The sequence below is a fragment of the Oryctolagus cuniculus genome, chromosome 7 (genome assembly GCF_964237555.1).
Source record: "Oryctolagus cuniculus chromosome 7, mOryCun1.1, whole genome shotgun sequence".
NCBI classification, from domain to species: domain Eukaryota; kingdom Metazoa; phylum Chordata; class Mammalia; order Lagomorpha; family Leporidae; genus Oryctolagus; species Oryctolagus cuniculus.
In genome coordinates, this window is record NC_091438.1 from 122983706 (window position 1) to 123009118 (window position 25413).

At 37.2% G+C, this 25413-nt stretch overlaps 1 protein-coding gene across 2 annotated transcripts in view; it reads left to right on the top strand.

The window, feature by feature from the left end:
• The window catches only part of LOC138843130 (cytosolic carboxypeptidase 6-like), a 362869-nt gene that overhangs the window by 115228 nt on the left and 222228 nt on the right, over positions 1-25413 (top strand). For both annotated transcript variants that reach the window (XM_070078549.1, XM_070078548.1), the window contains exon 2: positions 2831-2953. In XM_070078549.1, coding sequence (XP_069934650.1) covers positions 2831-2953 — 123 coding nt within the window. The remainder of the gene's footprint in view (positions 1-2830; positions 2954-25413) is intronic.

Consider the following 25413-nt stretch of genomic DNA (forward strand, 5'->3'; position numbering starts at 1 on the left):
ATCTTTCTCTTTTTTGTGTGTCCTTGATGATTTCTTTCATCAGTGTTTCATCATTTTTATGTATAGATCTTTCATTTCTTTAGATAAATTTCTAGATACTTTTTTTTTGTCACCTTTGTGAGTGGGATTTCTTTCTTGATTTAATATACAAGAACCTACTGTTTTTGTATTTGTTTATTTTGTAACTTGCAACTTTTCTGAATTGGTTTTCAATTCTAACAGCTTTTGTGTGGATAGTTCAAGTTTTTCCATATCCAATATCTTGTGAACTGCAAACAAGAATAATTTAACTTTCTCTTTTCCATTTTTGATGCCCTTATTTCTTCCTCCTCCCTAATTGCTTTTGCTAAATCTTCCAGTACTATATTGAATAAGACTAGCCAACAGATACATGAAAAATGCTCAGGATCATTAGCCATCATGAAATCAAGTCAGCCACAGTGAGGTTTCCCCTCATACCAGTTGGAATGGCTTTCAGACAGAAATCAAGAAATAGCAAACCTTGGCAAGGATGTGAAGAAAAAGGTACTCCAATATACATTGGTGGGAATGTAAACTGGTGCAGCCACTGTGGAAGACAGTATGGAAATACCTCAGAAATCTAAATATAGATGTACCATATGACCCAGACATCTCACTGCTAAGAATTTACCCAAAGAAATTGAAATCAGCATATGAAAGAATGATTTGTACTCCCCATGTTTATTGCAACTCAATTCACAAAAGATAAGATGTAAAATTGACCCAGATGTCCATTAATTTAAGACTGGATAAAGAAATTATGGTATATATACTCTATGGAATACTATACAGCAGGGAAAAATGAAATCCTGTTCTTTGCGACAAAATGATGCAACTGGAAACCATTATACTTAGTGAAATAAACAAGTCCCCAAAAGACAAATACCATATGTTTTCCCTGATCTGTGGCAACTAAGAGAGTACTGAAAAGCTATTCCATAGGAGTGAAATTGGTACTTTGAGATGTGATGATTTTTAATAGCCCTTGTCCCAACTGTTGAGGAACAGTGCTTTTATTCTTCATACTATTTGTTGAACTCTTTACGTCGTGTATGGTTAATTTTATGAGTATAAACTTAACTGAAAATAATATATTTTTGAAAAAATAAGAATGGGAATAGGAGAGGGAGATGGAAAAAGTATGGGAGGGCTGGTGGGAGGGAGGGTAGAGTAGGAAGAATCACTGTGTTCCTAAATTTGTGTGTATAAAATGCATGAAGTTTGTATACCTAAATAATTTTTTAAAGTGCAAAAAAATAAATAAATAAAAATTTTTAAGAGTGGTGAAAGTGGACATCTTTGTCTTATTCGAGATCTGAGGGGAAATTATTACATCTTTTCCTTGTTCAGTATGATATTGGCTTTTGGTTTGTGGTATAAAACGTTCATTGTTTTGTGGAATATTCTTTCTATGCATATTTTGTGGAGGGTTTTTATCATGAAGGGGTGGTAAATCTTATCAAATACTTTCTCTGCATCTATTGAAATGACCATATCATTTTTGTGCATTTTATTGATGTGATTTATGACATTTGTTTATTTGTAATTGTTGAACCAGCCTTGCATTTCTGGGATAAATCCCACTTGATCTTAATGTATGTTCTTCTTGATATGGTTTTAATTTGCTTGTATTTTGTTGAGAATATTTGCATCTATGTTCATTAAGGATATAGGTCTATAGTTTTCTTTTCATGTTGTGTCTTTGTTTCATTTTGTTATCAAAGTGATGCTGGCCTCATAAAATAGTTTGGGAGAGTTCTAGCCTGTTCAATATTTTGGAATAGCTTGGAGACTATTGGACTTACTGTTTCTATGAATGTTTTGTAGAATTTAGTTGTTAAGGCATCAGGTCCTGGAGTTCCTTTGATGGAAATGGAGCATCTGGGACTCAAACATGCACCCATATGGGACACCAGTGCTACAGACCTCAGCGTAACGTGCTGAGTTGCAGTGCTGGACCCTACTGAATTAATTTCTTAATTTTGATTTTTTTGGTGGAATCTTTACACATTATATGTAAACAATAAAATAATATTGTATACAAAAAAGAGATAATTTTACCTTCTTTCTTATTTGGATGCAACTTACATTTTTTTCTTGCTTTTACTTTGGCTAATAGTTGATGCAATTTGATTTTTTTAAATGTCTTTTGGATTTCTGTAATAATGTAAATTTTTATATCAAATTTGGGGGCCAGTGCTGTGGCATAGTAGGCTAAGCCTCTGTATGCAGTGTGAACATCCCAAATGGGCACTGGTTTGTGTCCTGGTTGTTCCTCTTCTGACCCAGCTCTCTGCTGTGGCCTGGGTAAGTAGTGGAAGATGCCCCTGTACTTGCATGGAAGACCCAGAAGAGACTCCTGTCTCCTGGCTTCTCATTGGTTCAGCTCTGGCTGTTTTGACCATTTGGAAAGTGAACCAGTGGATGGAAAACCTTTCTCTCTGTCTCTCCCTTTCTCTATCTGTAACTCTTCCTCTCAAATAAATAAAATCTTAAATTTGTGTTCATAGCATAACTTTGGAAGATAATTTTTACATTCTCTTTATGGATGAGAGGAACCGAGTCTTAGATATTATGTTGATTTCTTTGAAACACTTTAGAATTTGTATGATGTAGAAGTGATATTTGAGCTTATTTTTCTGATTGTAAAATGTATTCTCTTTCCGTTATATCACAATATTTAGTTAATTTCTCTTTTCCTAGGTAAGAATTCAGTAACTGGGAAAGGGAGTAAGTTAATAACAGTGATCTTATAGGACTTTTATTGCTAAATATACTTATTTATGTTTACATATACAATGTTTTATAGACAGTGATTTGGGAAATGATGATGCTATCGGAGGGAATGTCAGCAAACATGCAGTACTTCCAGTTGGATACTGTGGACAGCTGAAGAAAGGACATCTTGTATTTGATGCCTGCTTTGAGAGTGGTGAGTATATTAAATGCTTTTTTGCCTTTTATCATATCTGGTGAAGCTCTTTTCAGAATATAATTTCATCAATGTGGTTCAACCTGTTTATTTAATATTTTACCATCATGGAAAAATCACTTTGCAGGAATTTGCTTAGAAATACTGAATTTTTGTTGGTATAAATGATTAAAACTATAGCTAATAGTAATAATAATGAATATTTGTATAGCACTTTGTATTTTACAGAGTACTTTCTGAAGTCTTATTCATTTTGGGATAGAAATGGCATGACTTAGACTATATTATATATTATTATTTATTGAATTTCTACTATCCCTGGTTCTGTATGACTTGCACACAGAACTTTGGGAAAGAGGGGGCTTCTGTATAAAAAAATGACAATGGAAGAGATTCAAGTAAATAACAAACAAAGACTACAGGTAATAATGCCTTATAATTTACAAATTCTTGGAATATTCTGAGATCAGGGCTTCATTATACATTTCCATTCAGCAGGAGTTAGAACTCTCTTCATGTTGTGAACCTCTGCTCTAAAAAGCTCATACTAGGTGCTCAGAATATGTTGAAAATAAAAATGAGAAAGGTAAACATTATTTTACAAGTAATTGTTTTGGTTGTGCATTTTTTGTGTGTTTGTATGTGTGTGTGTGTCTCAAGGGAGGTACAGGTATCAGTTATTTGACAGTTGAGTCCAAAGAACATTGATTGATTATTCCAAAATAATCTGATTATGCAAAATTTTTCTCTGTGATTAGGCCACATTGTATTAGTTTGATAGTACTTATACAACAAAGAATCACAAACTATACTCAGTAAAGATTTCAACAGATTGCACCCACACAGATACACAAAGTATAGAGTACTGTTTGAGTAGTAGTTTTACTGTTAATTCACATAGTACAACAAATTAAGGACAGAGAGTCTACATGGGGAGTAGGTGCATAGTGACTCCCATTGTTGATTTAACAATTGACACTCTTATTTATGACGTCAGTAATCACCTGAGGCTCTTGTCATGAGATGCCCAGGCTATGGAAGCCTCTTGGGTTCACCAACTCCAATCTTATTTAGACAACGCCATAGTCAAAGTGGAAGTTCTCTCCTCCAATCAGAGAAAGATATGCCTACTTTGATGGCCCATTCTTTCTGCTGGGATCTCACAGAGATCTTTCATTTAGGTCATTTTTTTTTTTTTTTTTGCCAGAGTGTCTTGGCTTTCCATGCCTGGGAAACTCTAATGGGCCTTTTAGGCAGACCGGATACCTTAAGGGCTTATTCTGAGGCTAGAGTGTTGTTTAGGACATCTATCATTCTATGAGTCTGCTGTGTATCCCACTTCCCATGTTGGATCATTATAACTTTTGATTCTAACAATTATTATTAGAAGACACTAGTCTGGTTTATGTAATCCCTTTGACACTTAATCCTATCATTAAGATCAATTATGAACTTAAACTGATCACTTTGATTAGTAAGATGGCATTGGTACATGCCACTTTGATGGGATTGAATTAGAATCCCTTGGAATGTTTCTAGCTCAACCATTAGGGGTAAGTCCGAGTGAGCATGTGCTGGACTGTACATCTCCTCCCTCGCTTATTCCCACTCTTATATTTAACAGAGATAACTTTTCAGTTAATTTTAAACACCTAAGAATAATAGTGTGTTTTCCATGCTCATGGATTGGAAGAATAAATATCATCAAAATGTCCATTCTCTCAAAAGCAATTTATAGATTCAATGCGATACCAATAAAAATACCAAAGCCATTCTTCTCAGATCTAGAAAAAAATGATGCTGAAATTTATATGGAGGCACAGTAGACCTCGATTAGCAAAACCAATCTTGTACAACAAAAACAAGGCCAGAGGCATCACAATATCAGATTTCAAGACATACTATAGGACAGCTATAATCAAAACAGCATGGTACTGGTATAGAAACAGATGGATAGACTAATGGAACAGAACAGAAACACCAGAAATCAATCAAAACATCTACAGCCAACTCATATTTGATCAAGGATCTAAAACCAACTCCTGGAGCAAGGACAGTCTATTCAACATATGGTGCTGGGAAAACTGGATTTCCACATGCAGAAGCATGAAGCAAGACTTCTACCTTACACCTTACACAAAAAACCATTCAACATGGATTAAAGATCTAAATCTAAGACCCCACACCATCAAATTATTAGAGAACATGGGAGAAACCCTGCAAGTTATAGGCACAGGCAAGGACTTCTTGGAAAAGAACCCAGAGGCACAGGCAGTCAATGATAGAATCAACTATTGGGATTGCATCAAATTGAGAAGTTTCTGTACTCTCAAAAGAAACAGTCAGGAAAGTTAAGAGACAACCGACAGAATGGGAAAAAATATTTGCAAACTATGCAACAGATAAAGGGTTAATAACCAGAATCTACAAAGAGATCAAGAAACTCCACAAAAACAAAACCAACAACCCACTTAAGAGATGGGCCAAGGACGTCAATAGACATTTTTCAAAAGAGGAAATCCAAATGGCCAACAGGCACATGCAAAAATGTTCAAGATCACCAGCAATCAGGGAAGTGCAAGTCAAAACCACAATGAGGTTTTACCTCACCCCGGATAGAATGGCTTACATATAGAAATCTACCAACAAGAGATGCTGGCGAGGATGTGAGGAAAAAGGGACACTAACCGACTGTTGGTGCTAATGCAAACTGGTAAAGCCACTGTGGAAGACAGTTTGAGATTGCTCAGAAACCTGAATATAGACCTACCACATGATCCAACCATCCCACTCCTTGGAATTTACCCAAAGGAAATTAAATTGGCAAATAAAAGAGCTGCCTGCACCTCAGTGTTTATTGCAGCTCAATTCACAATAGCTAAGACATGGGAACAACCTAAATGCCCATCAACAGTAGACTAGATAAAGAAATGATGGGACATGTACTCTATAGAATACTACACAGCAGTAAAAAATGAAATCTGGCATCTGGAGGAATCTGAAAAACATCATGCTGAGTGAAATGAGCCAGTCCCAAAAGGACAAATATCATATGTCCTCCCTGATCGGTGGCAACTAACTGAGCACCTAAAAGGAAACCTGTTGAGAAATGGACACCATGAGAAACAATGACTTGGTCAGCCCTTGTCCTGACTGTCAAGGAATTATTTACTGTTTTATTCCTTTTAGTATTTTTTTGTTCTACTTAACACCATTGTTTGACATCATAATCAGCAAATGCATAATGTATATTTTACCAATAATGTACAAACAATTGGTTCTGTCAGTTAGATGTTTAGTAGTAATGCATGAGCTTTGCAGTATAGTGTGGTAGCTGGGAGTAAGGCTATAGTTCAAATCCTAATTAAAAAATGAACCACAGTGTGTGCATAATATTTACAATACATTACATAAATGTGATACATATTAATATAAATATATATTCCCTTATTTAAGACCTTAAGCCACCTGAAATAATGATAATTTTAAAATGGGTGGTGAGAAAATCTTAAAAATGTGATGTTAGTTAGTACAAAGAAGACTTATCAAATTGGGATTTCCATGTCCCAGGCTCCATAAGGTTCTTCCCACATATCCACATTCCTACTTACTGGAGTCCATTGTGTCCTATTCATTGGCCTTAGGTAAATAGTAGACACTTTGTCAACTTGGTAGTTCAACTTGCATTGTTATTCAGCCTGTGAGAGGATGAGGTTCTGAATTTGATTTCTAGCAATTTTAGTGCTGTGGTTACAGGAGATAAAGGTCTTCTTCAGGCCATACATAGAAGCTCTCATATGTGGTGCTTAATCTGGCAATTTGAATCCCTAAATCATCCTTTTGTCCCACCACTTTTTCTAGTCACATTAGGAGGAATTGATGAAATTGTTACTTTTGCAAAAATATTTGGGGCCAGTGCTGTGGCATAGTGGTAAAGCCTCCATCTGCAGTGCTGGCATCCCATATGGGTACCAGTTCAAGTCCTGGCTGCTACGCTTCTGATCCAGCTCTCTGCTCTGGCCTGGGAAAGCAGTAGAAGATAGCCCACATTTTTGCGCCCCTATACCCATGTGGGAGGCCTGGAAGAAGTTCCTGGCTTCAGATTGGTGCAGTTTTGGCTGTTGTGGCCTTCTGGAGGGTGAACCAGTGGATGGAAAACTTTATTTTTTTGACAGGCAGAGTTAGACAGAGAGAGAGATACAGAGAGAAATGTCTTCCTTCCGTTGGTTCAGCCCCCAAATGGCTGCTGTGCACTTTGCCAATATGAAGCCAGGTGCCAGGTGATTCCTCCTGGTCTCCCATGCGGGTGTAGGGCCCAAGCACTTGGACCATTCGCCACTGCCTTCCTGGGCCATAGCAGGGAGCTGGACTTGAAGAAGAGCAACTGGGACAGAATCCAGTGCCCCAGTTGGGACTAGAACCCGGGGTGCCGGCCCCACAGGCGGAGGATTAGCCTAGTTAGCCGTGGCACCGGCCTAACATCTCTTTCTCTGCATCTGCCTCTCTGTAACTCTTTCTAACAGATAAATAAATCTTTTAAAAATGTTTAGGTATCATATCCATAGTTACCCAACTCTTTGCTTTTCATATAAGTGACTGATTAGGGTTATCTACTGTAGATATTCAGTATGTATCTATAAACAATTCATGCCATGGATTACCAGCATTCTGTTACTGGAAATAGCATCTTTAAGTCTGACCACATCAAATACCTGGTTGTAAAAACTCCAGAACCAATTCAGAAAACTTAAAATTCTGTTTATTTGAGAACTACTTGCTACACAAAACTCTGTATTAATTAGGGTTCTCCAGAATCACAGAATTAATATGTTATTATGGGTAATTGACTCATGCAATTATTGAGGCTAAGAAGTCTCATGATATCTCACCTATAAACTGGAGATCCAGAAATGCCACTGATATAATTCCACACCAGGTCAGCCAGTATTGTAAATCCTAGTCCAAGCATAGAAGACCAATGTCCCAGCTCAAGTTGGTAGACAGGAAGCAAAGTATGGTGCATTCCTCCTCCTACTTATTTATTCTATTCAGACCTTGGTGGGCTGAGTGATGTCCACTTGTATTGGAGAAGGCAGTCTATTTTAGACTAAATCCACTGATTCAAATGCTATACTCTTCAAGAAATGCTGTTATAGACACATCCAGAAATAATATTTTATCTGCACATCACTTGGCTCTGTCAGATTGACATAACACAAAGTGGCTGGTATTGTGGTGCAGGTGGTTAAGCTGCTGCCTGTGAACTGGCATCTCATATGGGCACTAATTTGAGCCCCGCCTGCTGCAATTCTGATTTACCTCCCTGCTACAGTGCCCGGGAAAGCAGTGTAAGATGGTCATAGTCCTTGGGCTCATGTGCACCCACAGCATAGATCCGAATGGAGTTCTAGACTGCTGGCTTTGACTTAGTCCAGCTCTTGCCATTGCGGCCATTTGACGTGTGAACCAGTAGATGGAAGATCCCTCTGTCTTTGTCTGTCTCTGTCTTTCTTTCTCTCTCTGTAACTCTGCCTTTCATATAAATAAATTAATCTTATATAAAACCCACCACAAGGGAAATAGCAAACAAAATTCAGTTGGATGAATACATAAAATGCATGATATGAGGTCTTAGAAACTTCCTGTAGGTAGTCAACAATTTTTTTTTTTTTTTAGAGGTAAATCTTTTTTTTTTATTTTTATTTTTTTTTTATCTTTTATTTAATGAATATAAATTTCCAAAGTACGACTCATGGGTTACAATGGCTTTCCCCCCCATACCGTCCCTCCCACCCACAACCCTCCCCTTTCCCACTCCCTCTCCCCTTCCATTCACATCAAGATTCATTTTCGATTATCTTAATATACAGAAGATCAGCTTAGTATACCTTAAGTAAGGATTTCAACAGTTTGTTCCCACACAGAAACATAAAGTGAAAAATAATAGATGATTTTTTTTAAATCATGATGAAATCAGATCAGACCTATTGTCATGTTTAATCCCAGTGAGAGTCAAGTTGGGAATTGATAATTTCTTTTTTTTTTTTTTTTACAGAAGATCAGTTTAGTGTACATTAAGTAAAGATTTCAATCGTTTGCACCCCCATAGAAACACAAAGTGAAATATACTGTTTGAGTACTCATTATAGCATTAAGCCTCAGTGTACAGCACATTAAGGACAGAGATCCTACATGAGGAGTAAGTGCACAGTGACTCCTGTTGTTGACTTTACAAATTGACACTCCTGTTTATGGCATCAATAATCTCCCTATGCACCAGTCATGAGTTTCCAAGGCTATGGAAGCCCCTTGAGTTCTCCGACTCTTATCTTGTTTACACCACAAGGGAAATAGCAAACAAAATTCAGTTGGATGAATACATAAAATGCATGATATGAGGTCTTAGAAACTTCCTGTAGGTAGTCAACAATTAATTTTGACTTTTCTGGCAGCTAGTATCATAAGAGAAAATATGCCAGGTACGAAATCTGACAGAAGTTCCTCCCATTGTGCTTCCTAAAGTGGACATTGAGGTATGTTGAACAGCATCTTCAACAATATCCCTGTGGTATTTATGACATTATGTTTAATAGTGTTTAAAGTTGTCACCTGCTTCAGTTTAGGCTGGGGTGGCAGGGATAATGTTAAAAGATGAAAAGCAATTCATCCATGAAATCAATTCACTTACCACTTAAAACAATTTGATAAATACATCTTTAATCCCATCTAATTTAATTCAAGGATTTATTTTAGCTTATTTAAAACAAGGATGTCAGAGGGAGTTTCTCTGGTGTGCAACTTGGATCCACTGACACATTGCTGTGCTATGGTGTCAAGGATTCTGAGGGTGCATCCAGACTTACTGAGAAATAGTAAGATGATTAATCAATTCAACGAACTGGGAGTATTGGTTCATGTGGATGAACTGTGCTGCCTTTAGACAAGCTTTCATAGGTATTTTTGTTCCAGAGTTCTGGGGTATATGAAGTGCCTAGCACATTGTTTGGCTCCAGCTGGTGGATAATTACTCTATTTTTCTTGCAAGAAATAGGCCTGTGGGTCAAATAATAACTTTCTTATGAATCCATGATCTATTATATCACAGTTCTCTGTTTATAGATATTATTTCCCTTAGGAAAATAGCCACACTAGCCTAATCATATCTCTCTAGAGCTGCTTGACATGATATTTAACCTTCTGTTATTTACTTATACCAGAATATAACCTGCTTCAGAATAGAATTGGAGTCTAATTACCCTCTATTCTGCCATGGAACCAGGCAGAGTCCTTATAAAATAAAGCACTAATTTTTTGTTGTTTTTGAATGAAGTAATGTGAGCAACAGAAAGATGAGGAAAGAATTTTCAGGGTAGCTTTGATAAAAAGCCATGTATAGTTGCTTGGCATTCACCATCTTTATAACTGAATCAAATCTTTCTACTTCTGCAAATGCCCTAGATATATTTGCTCTACATGGAAGTTCTTATTAGGCAGGTATGGGTGTCCCTAATTTATACTGACAGTCATTCTTAGGGTCTTCTATAATAGTCCTTATCACACTCGAGTCCTTTAATTGTCTATTTCTTTTCTTTACTAGTGTAAATTCCTTGAAGTCAAGGATGGTCTCTTACTAATTTTTTTGTTTTCCGGCACCTATGTACTATCAGTCAGATACAAACATCTCTATAAAGATGGGTATAAATGAGGGAGGATAGATAATCATCAAAATTGTAATAATAACTGAAGTTTTAAGATCAATAAAATATTTTATATTTAGATAAAAATTTAACAATAACAGCAGCCGGCATTCAAACCAGCACCCATTAGGGGTGAATCAGAAGAATTAATATCATCATGGTGTCTATACTACTTAAAGCAATTTATAGAATCAATGTGAACTGAATCAAAATAACAATGACAATCTTCTCAGATCTAAAAAAAAAAGATACTAAAATTCATGTGGAAATACAAGAGACCACGGATAGCTAAATCAATTTTAAACAGCAAAAATAAAGTCAGAGGCACCACAATATCCAATTTCAAGACATACTACAGGGCAGTTATAAACAAAATAGCCTGGTTCTGGCATAAAAATGGACATGCAGACCAGAATAACAGAACGGAAATACCCAAACTTTAACCATTCATCTATAACCAAGTAATCTTTGACAGTGAATTAAAATGAATCCATGTAGAATTTAATGTCTTCAATGAGTGGTGGTGGGAAAATTTTCATAGGGAAATATTTCTTGGTAAAGATCCCAGAAGCACAGGCAATGAGAGCAAAAATAGACAAGTGGGATTACATCAAGATAAGGAAACAATCAACAAAGAGGCAACCAACAGAATGGGAGAAAGCATTTGCAAACTGTGCATCTGATAAAGGATTAATATCCACAATTATAAAGATCTCAAGATACTCAATAAAATAATCCAGTTAAGGAATAGGCAAAAATCATGAACAGGCAGTTGATTATAAAATAAACTAGAAGTGTATCATTGTAAAAATTAAAAGAGAAAATAATACAGGAAGATGGAGGGAACTTGGAAGTCTGGACGGGAGAGAGAGGGTAGGGTGGGAAATATTACTGTGCTCCTAAATCTGAATGTATGAAATATATGAAATTTGTTTATATAAATAAAAAATTAAAAATATACTTATTTGGAAAAATTGAAATCCATGTATAGATTCTTAAATGAGTTTTACTTTTTAAAATATTTTTAAAGTTTGTTTCTTTGTTTGCATTTATTCAAAAGGCAGAGAAACAGCAGAAAAGGGAGATAGAAATAGATAGAGATATTTTCTGTCTGCTGGTTCACTACCCAAATTTCCACAGTAACCTGGACTGGGCCAGGCCAAAGTCAGAAGCCAGGATCTCTATGTGGGTCACCCACGTGGGTGGCAGAGACTCAAGTACTTGAGTCATCACCTGCTGCCTCCCAGGATGTCTATTAGCTGAATGCTGAATTAGAAACAGAAGCAGGACTGGGTTCCTAGGCACATATGACATGTGGACATCTCAGCAGTGGCTTAACTTACTGTAACATAACAACTATCCCTAGTCTTTTCATAATATACACTTTCTATGAGCTTTTTAATGAATCCTTTCAGATACAATTTCAAAACTTAAGACTCTATTCTGCAACAGTGGGTCATTCTACATAAGCATGCTCTAAATCATACTATTTTCATATTTCTAAGGTGCCTAATTAGGAATGGAATAGCATAGTCATAGGACAATATTTTGACTTTATTATAAACTGCTGAACTATTTTACAACACTACTATACCTGTTTATTTTTATATCACAATGCTTAATAGTTCCAGTTTTTGACAACCACATTAATACTTTATTTTGTCAGTATTTTAATTGTAGCTATTCTACTGTATATTATGGCACTTCATTGTGACTTTACTTTGTGTTTTCATAGTGACTGATGATGCTGAGTATTTTTAACCATTTATATATCTTCCTTTATGAACTAGATGTTAAATTTTTAGTGATTTACAAAAATATTTCTTGTCATATATATTATATAAATATATTTATTTACATATATATTTACATATGTGTTTACATATATATTCTAAGCATAAATCCTTTTTGCTTTATTTTATTGAGAGACAGAGTGAAAAGGAGAGAGAGTATATGCTATCTTCTGGCTCACTCTCCAAAGCCTGTAATAGCAGGGGCTGGTCTGGGGCCAAATCCAAGAACTCAATCCAGTTCTCCCATGTTTTCCAGAGTCAGCATTAGTAGGAAGCTGAAGACAGGATCCAGAGCTGGGATTGAACTCAGATACTCCATTGTGGAAGGTTTACATTTTTATAGCTTTGATAAATTCTCACTACCTAAATATACCTTTGTCAGGTATCTGTGGTACAAATACTTTTTCTCAAGTCATGGCTTGCATTAACTTTCTTAGTGGTGTCTTGTGATAGGCAGATATTTGTATTCTTGATGGTCTAACTTACTGTTTTTATTTTTTTTGGCCATTGCTTTTTATGTGCTGTCAAAAATTTTGCTTATCAAAAATAATGAAGATAGTTACCAACATTTTATTTTAGAGACATCATATATCTCTGATTTAGAAAAATATATTTATATACACTTAATATTCATACTATTTGAGAGAGGTTGAGGATCTTTTTAGTGCATGTGAGTATCTTGTTTTTGCTTTATTTGCTGAAAAGACTTTATTTTCCCCATTGTAGTTATACCAATATCTTCTCAAAAACAGATAATATATGATCTGAAAATATATGCACAGGTCTATTTCTGGACTCCATTCCTTTATTACATTATGCTAATAAAATACTGTCTTAATTAGTGAAACTTTATGGTATTACAAATTTGCTACAAGAAGGTGAAAATATCCCAATTTTTTTGTTTTTAATTGTTTTAGCTATTCTGGAAGTATATTGGGTTCTAATAAAAAATTAAGAAATGGCTTATCCTGGGGCCAGCGCTGTGGTGTAGTGGGTAAAGCTGCTGCCTGCAGTGCCGGCATCCATATGGGTGCTGGTTCAAGTCCCGGCTGCTCCACTTCTGATCTAGCTCTCTGCTATGGCCTTGGAAAGCAGTGGAAGATGGCCCAAGTCCTTGGGCCACTGCACCTGCATGGGAGACCCTGAAGAAGCTCCTGACTCCAGGGTTCAGATCAGCAAAGCTCTGGCTAATGCGGCCAATTGGGGTGTGAACCAGTGGATGGAATACCTCTCTCCCTGTGCCCCTGCTTTTCTCTATGTGTAATTTTGACTTTCAAATAAATAAATAAATTTTTTTAAAAAAAGAAATGGCTATCCATATTCATCTTTTAAATGCCTTTATATGTTATTTCTCAAGCGGAAATGAATGTATAAGTCAACTGGGCAGAACTGGTAATCTTAAAGATATTTAGTTATTTAATGCATGAAAAAGGTAAGCTATCCATATATTTGTCTTTTAAAATATTTCTACACTGTTAGTTTTTTAATGCAAAGGGTTATTTATTTATTTTTTGCTTAAAGACATTCCTGTGGATTTGCTGTTTAGTGATGTCATCAATGGATTTTTTAAAAAGATTTATTTATTTATTTGAAAGGCAGTGTTACAGAGATGTACAGCCAGAGAGAGAGGCAGAGAGAGAGAGAGAGTGAGACAGACAGACAGACGGACAGACTGTCTTTATCTGGTTCATTCCCCAAATGGCTGCAACGGCTGGAGTTGGGCCGATTTGAGGCCAGGAGCTTGGAGCATCTTCCAGGTCTCCCGTTTGGGTACTGGGACCCAGGCGCTTGAGCCATCTTCTACTGCTTTTCCAGGCCATAGCAGAATTGGATCAGAAGTAGAACAGCCAGGGTTTGAACTGGTGCCCCTATGGGTTTTTAGCACTGCTAAAGTGGTGACTTTACTGGCTACCCCACAGCGCCAGCCCCATCAATGGAATTTTTAAAATTTTATTTTCAGTTTTTCCTGTTTCATTGAATAATATGAATTTAATTCTTATATCCTTGATTGTGATGTACTTACTTAGATTTAACAGTTTTGTACATTCCCTAAATTAGGGATTGACAGACTTGAGAATATAGGACAAAGTCACCCCTCTGCTTATTTTTGCAAGTAAATTTCATAGAAACACTGATATTCTCATATTTTCTGTCATTGCTTTGCTATGCCAACAGAATTGAGTCGTAGCAATAGATACCATATGGCTGCAGAGCTTGAATATTTGCTATCTGCCTCTTTACTGAAAATGTTTGCTGACCTATTACCAACGTTTCCCTGTATATTTCTTTTTTTCAGATATTTGCATTTTTTGTTTCTAAGATTTTATTCATTTATTTATTTGAGAAGTAGAGTTGCAGATAGTGAGAGGGAGAGACAGAGAGAAAGGCTTCCATCCACTGGTTCACTTCCCAAATGGTGGCAACTGCCAGAGCTGTGCCGATCCGAAGCCAGGAGCCAGGAGTTTCTTCTGGGTCTCCCACATGGGTTCAAGGGCCCAAGCACTTGGGCCATCTTCCACTGGTTTCCCAGGCCATGACAGAGAGCTGGATTGGGAAAGGAGCAGCCAGGACTAGAACAAGTGCCTATATGGGATGCCAGTGCCACAAGTGGAAGATTAATCTACTGAGCCACAGCCCTAGTCCCTCCCTGTATATTTCATTGCAACTTCTGTGAATAAAGTTTTACTTTATTCAAGTGGCCAACAGATACATGAAAAGATGCTTAGGATCAGTAGCCATCAGGGAAATGCTAATTAAAAACATAATGAGGTTTCACCTCACCCTAGTTAGATTGTCTATCATCAAGAAATCATAAAACAGTTAATGCTGGCAAAGATGTAGTGAAAGGTGGCATCCTAATCCCCGACTGGTGGGAATGTAAACTAGTACAACCATTGTGGAAGAAAGTATGAGGATTCCCCAGAAACCTGAAAATAGACCTACCATATGACCCAGCCATCTAACTTCTGGGAGTTTACACCCAATGAAATCAGCATATGAGATCTTTACCCCATGTTTATTGCAGCTGAATTCACAATAGCTAAAATATGGAATGAATCCAAATGTCTATCAGCTGGTGACTAGATAAAGAAAATATGGTATATTTACATGTAGAATACTACTCAGCTATAAAAAAGAATGAAATCCTATCTTTTGCAACAAAATAGATGCAATTGGAGAAGGTGAAATAAGCCAGTCTCAGAAAAACAAATATCCTGTTTCCCCTGATTTCTGGTAACTAATATACAGAGTATAAAAATGTAATGGATATGAGCAGAATTGACATTTTGAGATTTGATTATTATTTATAGGTCTTATCTATAGTCTTGAGGAACAGTGGTTTTTCAGCTTACTAATTATTAAACTCTGTATGTGGTGGAAGGTTAAGCTTATGATTATAAAATAAGCTGAAAGTATGTCATTGTAAAAATTTAAAAGAGAAAATAAGGAAGGAGGAGGGAAGATAGGAGCATGGGTGATAGGGATTATAGGGTGAGAAGTATCATTATGCTCTTTATATATGTGGAATACATGAAAGTTGTTCACCTTACATAAATAAAAATTCTAAAAAAGGGAAGTATTTTAAACATGAGACACTATGAACAAGGTGATCACTTCTCCAAAGTGGAGCTACTGTGAAAATCACTTGGAAGTAAACTAGATCTACATAGGAAGATCACTTACACAGTTGTTAGAATGGTTTATTTGAAAAATTATGAGCATCTACATGTGACATAATTTGATCTTATAACTCAGGGTCACTATCAGGTATATTTGTGTTGTATATATTAGAAATCAATAGGCCGGTGCTGCAGCTCAATAGGCTAATCCTCCACCTGTGGCACCGGCACACCGGTTTCTAGTCCCGGTTGGGGTGCCAGATTATGTCCCGGTTGCCCCTCTTCCAGTCTGGCTCTCTGCTGTGGCCCGGGAGTGCAGTGGAGGATGGCCCAAGTGCTTGGGTTCTGCACCTGCATGGGAGACCAGGAGAAGCACCTGGCTCCTGGCTTCGGATCAGCACAGTTTGCAGGTCGCAGTGCGCCAGCCATGGTAGCCATTGGAGGGTGAACCAACGGTAAAGGACGACCTTTCTCTCTGTCTCTCTGTCTCTCTCTCTCTCTCTGTCACTGTCCACTCTGCCTGTCAAAAAAAATAAATCAAAAGTATATTTTAATGATTATAAAGTCCTTATGAGTAGTTATACATTTAGTATGCTTCTTATGATGTCAATTTCTCCATTAGCTTAATCAGTAATTATTATATTTTTATACTGTAGTGTGAAATAGTGGTCAAGTAGGGGAGTTTTAGAATAAAATGTTATCAGTTCAAACCCTAATTCCACCACTTTTACTAGTTGTTTGACATTTAACAGTTTGTTTATTGTTGCTATACTTTGGTTTTCTGATCTATGAGGATGGTAATAGTGCCAACCTGATAGGATTGTAGGACAGATTGTTTAAGCTGACACATGTAAAACATCAGAAAGCACATGACAAATTCTCAGTAAATGGTCAGTACATAAGATTACGAATGGATAACTCACGCTTCAGCAGATGAGACATGTGCAAATATAGATATATTTCAGTTTATAGAATGTTTAGTCTGTTTGGGCTGTAATACCAAAAGTGCTATATAGTGTCAATTTAGTCAACAAACATTTACTGATTTTTTATGAAATATTTTTAATTTTATTTAAGAAATACAAACTCTATGCATGTTATATATACAAATTTAAGAATGTAGTGATTCTTCCCACCTTACCCTCCCTCCCAACGGCACTGCCACCCTTCTTATTCTTTCTCCTATTCCCATTATTATTTTTCACAAAGATTTATTTTCAGTTAACATTATGCTCATAAGATTAACTTACTCTAAGTAGAGAGTTCAACAAATAGTATGAAGATACACAACAAAAAGAAACAAACAAAATAAACAAATAAACAAAAACTGTCCCTCAACAGTTGAGTCAAGGACTGTTTGGAATCATTTCATCTCAAAATAACACTCAACAAAGTGAAGAGGTAACTGACAGAATGGGAGAAAATATTTGCAAACTATGCAACTGATAAGGGATTAATATCCAGAATTTATAAAGAGTCAAGGAATTCAACAACAGCAAAACAAACAGTCCAGTTAAGAAATGGGCAAGGCTGACGCCGCGGCTCAATAGGCTAATTCTTGGCCTGTGGTGCTGGCACACCGGGTACTAGTCCCTGTTGGGTCACTGGATTCTGTCCTGGTTGCCCCTCTTCCAGACCAGCTCTCTGCTGTGGCCCAGTTGTGCAGTGGAGGATGGCCCAAGTGCTTGGGCCCTGCACTCTCATGGGATACCAGGAGAAACACCTGGTTCCTGGCTTTGGATCAGCCCGGTACGCCGGCCACAACCTGCCGGCTGTGGCGGCCATTGGATGGTGAACCAACGGCAAAGGAAGACCTTTCTCTCTGTCTCTCTCTCTCTCTCTCACTGTCCACTCTGCCTGTCAAAAAAAAAAAAAAAAAAAAAAAAAAAACGGGCAAATACTTGAACAGGCATTTTTCAAGAGAGGAAATTTAAAAGGCCAACAAACACTTGAACAAAAATGCTCAGAATCACTAGTCATCAGGGAAATGCAAATCAAAACCACAATGAGGTTTCACCTCAGCCTAGTTAGAATGGCTTACATGCAGAAATCAACAAACAACAAATGCTGGCGAAGATGTAGTGAAAACGATACCCTAATCTGTTGGTGAGAATGTGAACTAGTGCGGCCACTGTGGAAGACAGTACGGAGATACCCCAGAAATCTGAATATAGACCTACTTTATGACCCAGACATACCACTCCTGGGAATTTACCCAAGGGAAATGTAATCAATATATGAAAGAATTATCTGTACCCCCATCTTTATTGCAACTCAATTTACATAAGTTAAGATATGGAGTCAATCCAAATGTCCATTAACTGAAGACTGGATAAAGAAATTATGGTAGGTATATATATATATGTATGTATATATGTGTATATATATATATATATATACGTATACACACACACACACAAATATACATGCTATGAAATACTACTCAGTCACAAAAAAGAATGAAGTTCTCTCATTTGCAACAAAATGGATGCAACTGGAAACCATTATTCTTAATGAAATAAGCCAATCCCCCAAAGGCAAATACCATATGTTCTCACTGATCTGTGGTAACTAGTAGAGTACCTAAAAGGTAATCTATAAAAGTAGACAGACATATACTTTTTTTTAAAAGAATCTTCAACTCTTTTTCATTTATTTATTTATTTTACAGATAGAGTTAGACAGTGAGAGAGAGACAGAGAGAAAGGTCTTCCTTCCTTTGGTTCACTCCCCAAATGGCCACTACGGCCAGCGCTGCGCCAATCTGAAGCCAGGAACCTGGTGCTGCTTCCTGGTTTCCCATATGGGTGCAGGTGCTCAAGCACTTGGGCCATCCTCCACTGCCTTCCCGGGCCACAGCAAAGAGCTGGACTGGAAGAGGAGCAACCAGGACTAGAATCTGGTGCCCATATGGGATGCCGGCGCTGCATCTGGAGTATTAACCAAGTGAGCCACGGCGCCGGCCCCGCAAACATATACTTCTTACAGTTCTGGAGAATCAGGAGTCTAGGGCACTGGGAGATTTGGTGTTTGTTCAGTTCCTGTTTTCTGTTTGATAGAGAGCTGTGTTCTTACCTTGTCCTCACATTGTATAAAGAGGGCAATAGAACTCTGACTAGTCCCTTTTATAAGAACCATAATCTCATTCATAATGGTTTTAATTTCATAATCGGTAATCTCTCTAATAGACTGTGGAGCTTAGCATTTCAGCATAAGAATTTTCAGAAGGAGGGACTCAGACATTCAATTCCTAACATGGAGTAGCCTCTTGTCCATACTGGATTTTTCTTCCATAGGATAAAAGTAGAAGGTTGTATTAGGCAAGTATTGCTTGTAACTAAATTGATGATTATATTGGCCCATACATTTTAGGCCCTAAAACTCCTGTCTTAGACCAGGTCTTCAAAATAGACTTGTACAGGAACTTTCTAACTAGTCCCTCAGATTTAGTCCCACCTCTTTCTCATCCATTATTAACGATGCCAATTACTTTATGGCTTCAAAACTGTCATGACTCCCCACTGTCCTCAGGATAAAACCCAAATGCTTTTATTTAGTGGCCTCCTTAACAAAGATGTGATGCAAATTTTCTTCTTATTAGTATTATCACTTCATGCCAGACATACTACCTTACAAGGCTGTTATGTCTTTCAGAGTAAAAAATAAACTATCACACTTAGGAGAAAGAATAGAATAGTTATGTAATATAAAGACGTATTTCACAATGCCTGGACATTCTTTCAGAAAAATATTGGTATCTTATAGACCAGTAATTTAATTATATTTTTTATTTGTTTCTGACTTATAATTGAAACAAAGATGAACTCCTATTATGGTTAGGCTTTCATTTGTTTATTAGATTACTGATCTTACTGAATTACATCTAGATATACACACCTATATATCTACTTGATACTTTTTATTTTTTCTTATTTTCTCTACATTTGTTTTGAAGGAAATAAATTATTTCAATGTAAAATGACTTTTCTCTAAGAATGATATTTTCTGTAGTAATAGTCTTGAACTAAAAGCTTTGGAAAGATCAATTGAAGTATGAACTGTATTTAATGAAGTCCTATTTACATACCTCTTCAGTTGTACTTTTCAAATCATTTGAGGCAGTATTTTCAAGTGAACTTCAAATACAAATAAACCACCCTCCTATGCTTTGGTAGTAAAATAACAGAAAAAAAGGAGACACTAAATATGGTTGACTGAGTTTGTTTGTAGCCATTCTCTTTCCAATAAGGGTTTAAGGTACTACTTGAAAGATTAAAGAGTAGTCCAAGCCTTCTAAAACAACTTTGGTTCAAATGATAACCACAATACAACACATTTTCAGTTAGAATTTTACTTTCCTTTATTGCTGCTTTATACTTTCAAATAAAATTTTAAAGATTTGGGCTAGTGTGGCCTAGAAGATGATGATGCCACATATCATGCTAGCATCCTCTTTGAGCTCTGGTTTGTGTGTCAGATGCTCTACTTCCCATCCAGCTACTGCTAATGGCCTGGTAAAAGTATCAGAGGATGACCCAAATATTTGGGACCCTGCCATCGTGTGAGAGACTCAGAAGAAGCTCCTGGCTCCTGGCTTTGGTCTGGCTCTATCCTGTCCATTGTAGTCATCTGGTAAGTGAAGTAATGATTGGGAAATCCTCTCTTTCTTTCTGTCTGCCTTTCTTTTTGTAATTTTGGCTTTCAAGATAAATAAATCTTTAAAAAAAAAGTTAATTATGGGCTAGTGTTGTGGTATACTGGGTAAAGCTGCCATCTGTGATTCTGGCATCCCATATAGGTGTCTGTTCAAGTCCTGACTGCTCCACTTCTGATCCATTTCCCTGATAATGGCCTAGGAAAAGCAGCAAAAGATGGCCAAAGTATTTAGGCTCCTGTGACCCATGTGGGAGACATGGATAAAGCTACTAGCCCAGCACTTGTCATTGCGGCCATCTGGGGAGTGAACTAGTGGATGGAAGATCTATCTTTCTCTCTGCTTTCCCCTCAGCTCCCCCGCCTCATAAGTTTGACATTAAAAGAAAAAAACCTTTAAAAAATGATACTTTAATTAGAAAAATTGGAATGTTGTCTGTGCTTTTATTTTTAATGTTCTATAAAATAGTCTACTGTATATTCCAGTACTGAAAAATCTGTATGTATTATTTTGTAGATTGGCATACATTCTTTAAATTGACTTGGGAATATGTTATGCAAATCATTTTCCCATATACAGTTAGTTCCAATCTCCCTTTTTTCATTTTTCTTTGTGCTGCAGGGGGCCTAACCTGGAAAACTGTGTTTCACATACTCATTTGTCAGCTAATTTTTGGCTTGGCTCAGCTAATAGGAGATACTATCAGGAGACTGAAGCACCAGAAGAAGGAAGAAATCTGAGTATTCTGTATTTTTCTTCCTCTCTTTTTTTTTGGGGGGGGGGTAGGATCTCCATTAGTGGTTTCCTTTAATGCTTTTCTCAGAAAATACCTTTTTAATGATCTCAACATTGTTGGATGGCCTGAACTCCCAACATCTTTGCCTTAGACTTTTTATCTATAGATAGATAGTTCCTACTGTTACTGTTGTCCTCTGTTTTGCTCTACTTGTCTTTTTTCCCCCCACTTTCTCCTATTTGGCTTTTCAGCTTTCCAATAGCTTTTTTACTAGCTTCATGAAGAAAATTCCTTTTGTTGAACTACCTGTCATGAACTCTTTTACTGACTGATCCCTGTTTGACTCATATCTCAAGGTTGAAAGCTGGTATTCTTTAATCTTGCCTAGTATTTCCTTAAGGTTCCTGTAAATGTTGAGGCTAGATCTTCAACTCGTCACCTGCTACTTGTCATAGCTCAGGGCCATCGTAGTTGGCATTATTTGCTGACCCTTAGGAGAAGGCTCCGTTTAAATGTTCATAGTTGATGTTAGTGAGTCTAAGTGTTGTCAGCTAGCAATTTCCTGAGCTGGATCTTGCTTAATTATTTTGTGCCATTTTGGTAAGTGAGTTGTGTTCCTGACCAGCTTTTCATGGTTTAAAAGAGCTTATTTGTGCATACTGAAGGGCTACTCAGATATTTTTTTTAAAAAGATTTATTCATTTATTTGAAAGGCAGAATTACAGAGAGGCAGAGAGAAAGAGAGAGAGGTCTCCATCCGCTGGTTTGCTCCCCAAATGACCACATCAGCCAGAGCAGGGCTCATACTAAGCCAGGAGCCTGGAGATTCCTCTGGATCTCCCACTGGGATGCAGGGGCCCAAGCATTTGGAGTATCTTCAACTGCTTTCCTAGCCCATAGCAGAGAGCTGTATTGGAAGATGAGAGACTAGGACATGAACTGGCACCCATATGTGATGCTGGTACCACAGGCAATGGCCTTACCTGCTGCGCTACAGTGCCAGCCCCCAGATATTTTTAATTAAGGTGTGTCTGTCAGCTTCATACAAACTTTTAAAAATAAACCATAATTATCTAGAAATATTGTAGTGCTTATAGCAGAGTATTTTGATCCTTTGTTCAGGGTTTATCTCATGATTTAGTCCGAAAACATTCTACACTGTAAATGTACACTTGAAATTTTACTTTTCTCTCTAGGTTTGTATATCACTCATATTTTGTGAAAGTATTGTTTATTTTAAAAAGCTTTTTACTGTCAGAGAATCTTGAGATCTTTCAAAGAATATATGCTCTATGCTGCTTTTCCCCCTGCTTTTTCCTCCCTTCTATTTAAAATAAAGGCCTGGAAACTATGTAGTAAAAAGTTAGTGCAGAAATAATCAGATGTCCACCATTCATTCATGTTGTCTCTCAAGCAAGACATTTAAATATGGAGCCTCAGCACAACTTTACATTAATACAAAAAATTACCAGAAGCCTAGCAAGAAGTCAGTAGACTGTACTTAGATATGAAAGAAGCATGGAGAAGGAGGAAGTTTCCGTATTGAGTGCATATGGAAACGGAGGGGTGAGAAGCCTTTGAAAACATATGATAGAAGAGATGCTGTGGGAATCGCACGTAAATACTCTCATTGAAGTATTCTTGCAGAAACATGGTTTTCACTTTGTTTCCTTTTTAAAGATTTATTTATTTTATTAATATTTTGGGTTGAATACTGTAATCAATACACAGTTATTCTCAAGTGTTGAAACTTAACTGAAAAGTGATCGCTGTTAAATATAAGAGTGGGAGTAAGAGAGGGAAGAGATGTGCAATTCGGGACATGTTCAAGCTGACTTACCTCAAATGGTAGAGTTAGAAATATACCAGGGGATTCCAATTCAATCCCATCAAGGTGGCATGTACCAATGCCATCTCACTAGTCCCAGTGATCAATTTCTGTTCACAATTGATCATAATGATAGGACTAAGAGCTAAAGGGAGCACATAAACAAGACTAGTGTCTGCAAATACTAGTTGATAGAATAAAAAAGGGAGAGAATGATCCAACATGGGAAGCGGGATACACAACAGACTAATAGAATGGCAGATGTCTTGAATGGCACTCTGGCCTCAGAATCAGCCCTTAAGGCATGCGGATCCAGCTGAAAAGCCCATGAGAGTATTTCAGGCATGGAAAGCCAAGACACTCTGGCAAAAAACAACAACAACAAAAAAAACAACAAACAAACAAACAAACAAAAAACAACAACAAACCAACCAACCCTACATGAAAGATCTCTGCGAATGAGATCCCAGTGAAAAGAACAGGTCATCAAAGAAGGAGGTACCTTTCTCTGAAGGGAGGAGAGAACTTCCACTTTGACTACGACCTTGTCTAAATATGATCAGAGTCGGTGAACTCAGGGGGCTTCCATAGCCTTGGCGACTCATGACAAGAGCCTAGGGTGATTACTGATGCCATAAACAAGAGTGTCAATTTGTTAAGTCAACAACAGGAGTCACTGTACACTTACTCCTTATGTAGGAACTCTGTCCTTAATGTGCTGTACATTGTGATTTAATGCTATAAGTAGTACTCAAACAGTATTTTTCACTTTGTGTTTCTATGTGGGTGCAAAGTGTTGAAATCTTTACTTAATGTATGCTAAACTGATCTTCTGTATATAAAGAGAATTGAAGCCATTGTAATCCATAAGTCGTACTTTGGAAATTTATATGCATTAAATAAAAGTTAAAAAAAATAAAATAAAAAAAAAGAAAATAGATGGTATAATGAATCTTAATGAATAATGGGATGAGAGAGGAAGTAGGAGATGGAATGGTTTGTGGGTGGGAGGGTGGTTACGGGGGGAAAAACTGCTATAATCCAAAAGTTGTACTTCTGAAATTTATATTCCTTAAATAAAAGTTTTCTTAAAAAAAGAAAAAAAAATGAATCTTGATGTGAATGGAAGTGGGAGGGAGAGGGTAGGGGAGGGTTGTGGGTGGGAGGGAAGTTATGGGAGGGAAGCCATTGTAATCCATAAGCTGTACTTTGGAAATTTATATTCATTAAATAAAAGCTAAAAAAAAAATGAAAGAGTTACACACACACACACACACACACACAGAGAGAGAGAGAGAGAGAGACAGACAGACAGACCGAGAGACAGACAGACAGACAGACCTTCTGTCTTCTGGTTCACTCCCCAATTGGCGGCAATGGCCATGGCTGAGCCAGACAGAAGACAGGAGCCAGGAGCTTCCTCCAGGTTTCCCACTTGAGTACAGGGACCCAAGAACTGGGGCCATCTTCTGCTGGTTTACTAAGCCATTAGGAGGGAGCTGGATTGTTGAAATGGAGCAGCCGGTGTTCAAACTGATGCCCATATGTGATGCTGGCATTGCATTTGGCAGCATAATCCACTACATCACAGCACTGGCCTCTTCAGCCTCCATTTTTTTTTTTTCAGCTCAAATGTCATCATTCAGGGAGGCCTATTTTATTTTCCAGCTATAGCATTTCACCTCCTCTTCCCTACCATTTCCTAATCTCCTTTCTGCTTTATGTTTTCTTCTTGACAGTTGTCACTAATACAGGTATATTTCACTTACTTACTTTTCATATTTCTTGCCTATGTGTGTCTGCTGGAATATAAACTTTATGAGTGCAGTATTTTTCTCTCTTTTGTTCTCCCGGTACCCAGAATGGTACCTGGAATATGATTGGTATGCAATAAATATTTTTTTGAATATAATATGAGAATGAGTAAACTTCACCAAAGGAAATTATTTATAACTGCATTTATTACATCTTCTTCTTCTTTTATTTTTTTTTTTTGACAGATTTAGACAGTGAGAGAGAGAGAGACAGACAGAGAGAAAGGTCTTCCATAAGTTGGTTCACCCCCTAAATGGCCGCTATGGCCGGTGTGCTGCGGCCAGTGTGCTGCGCCAATCCAAAGCCAGGAACCAGGT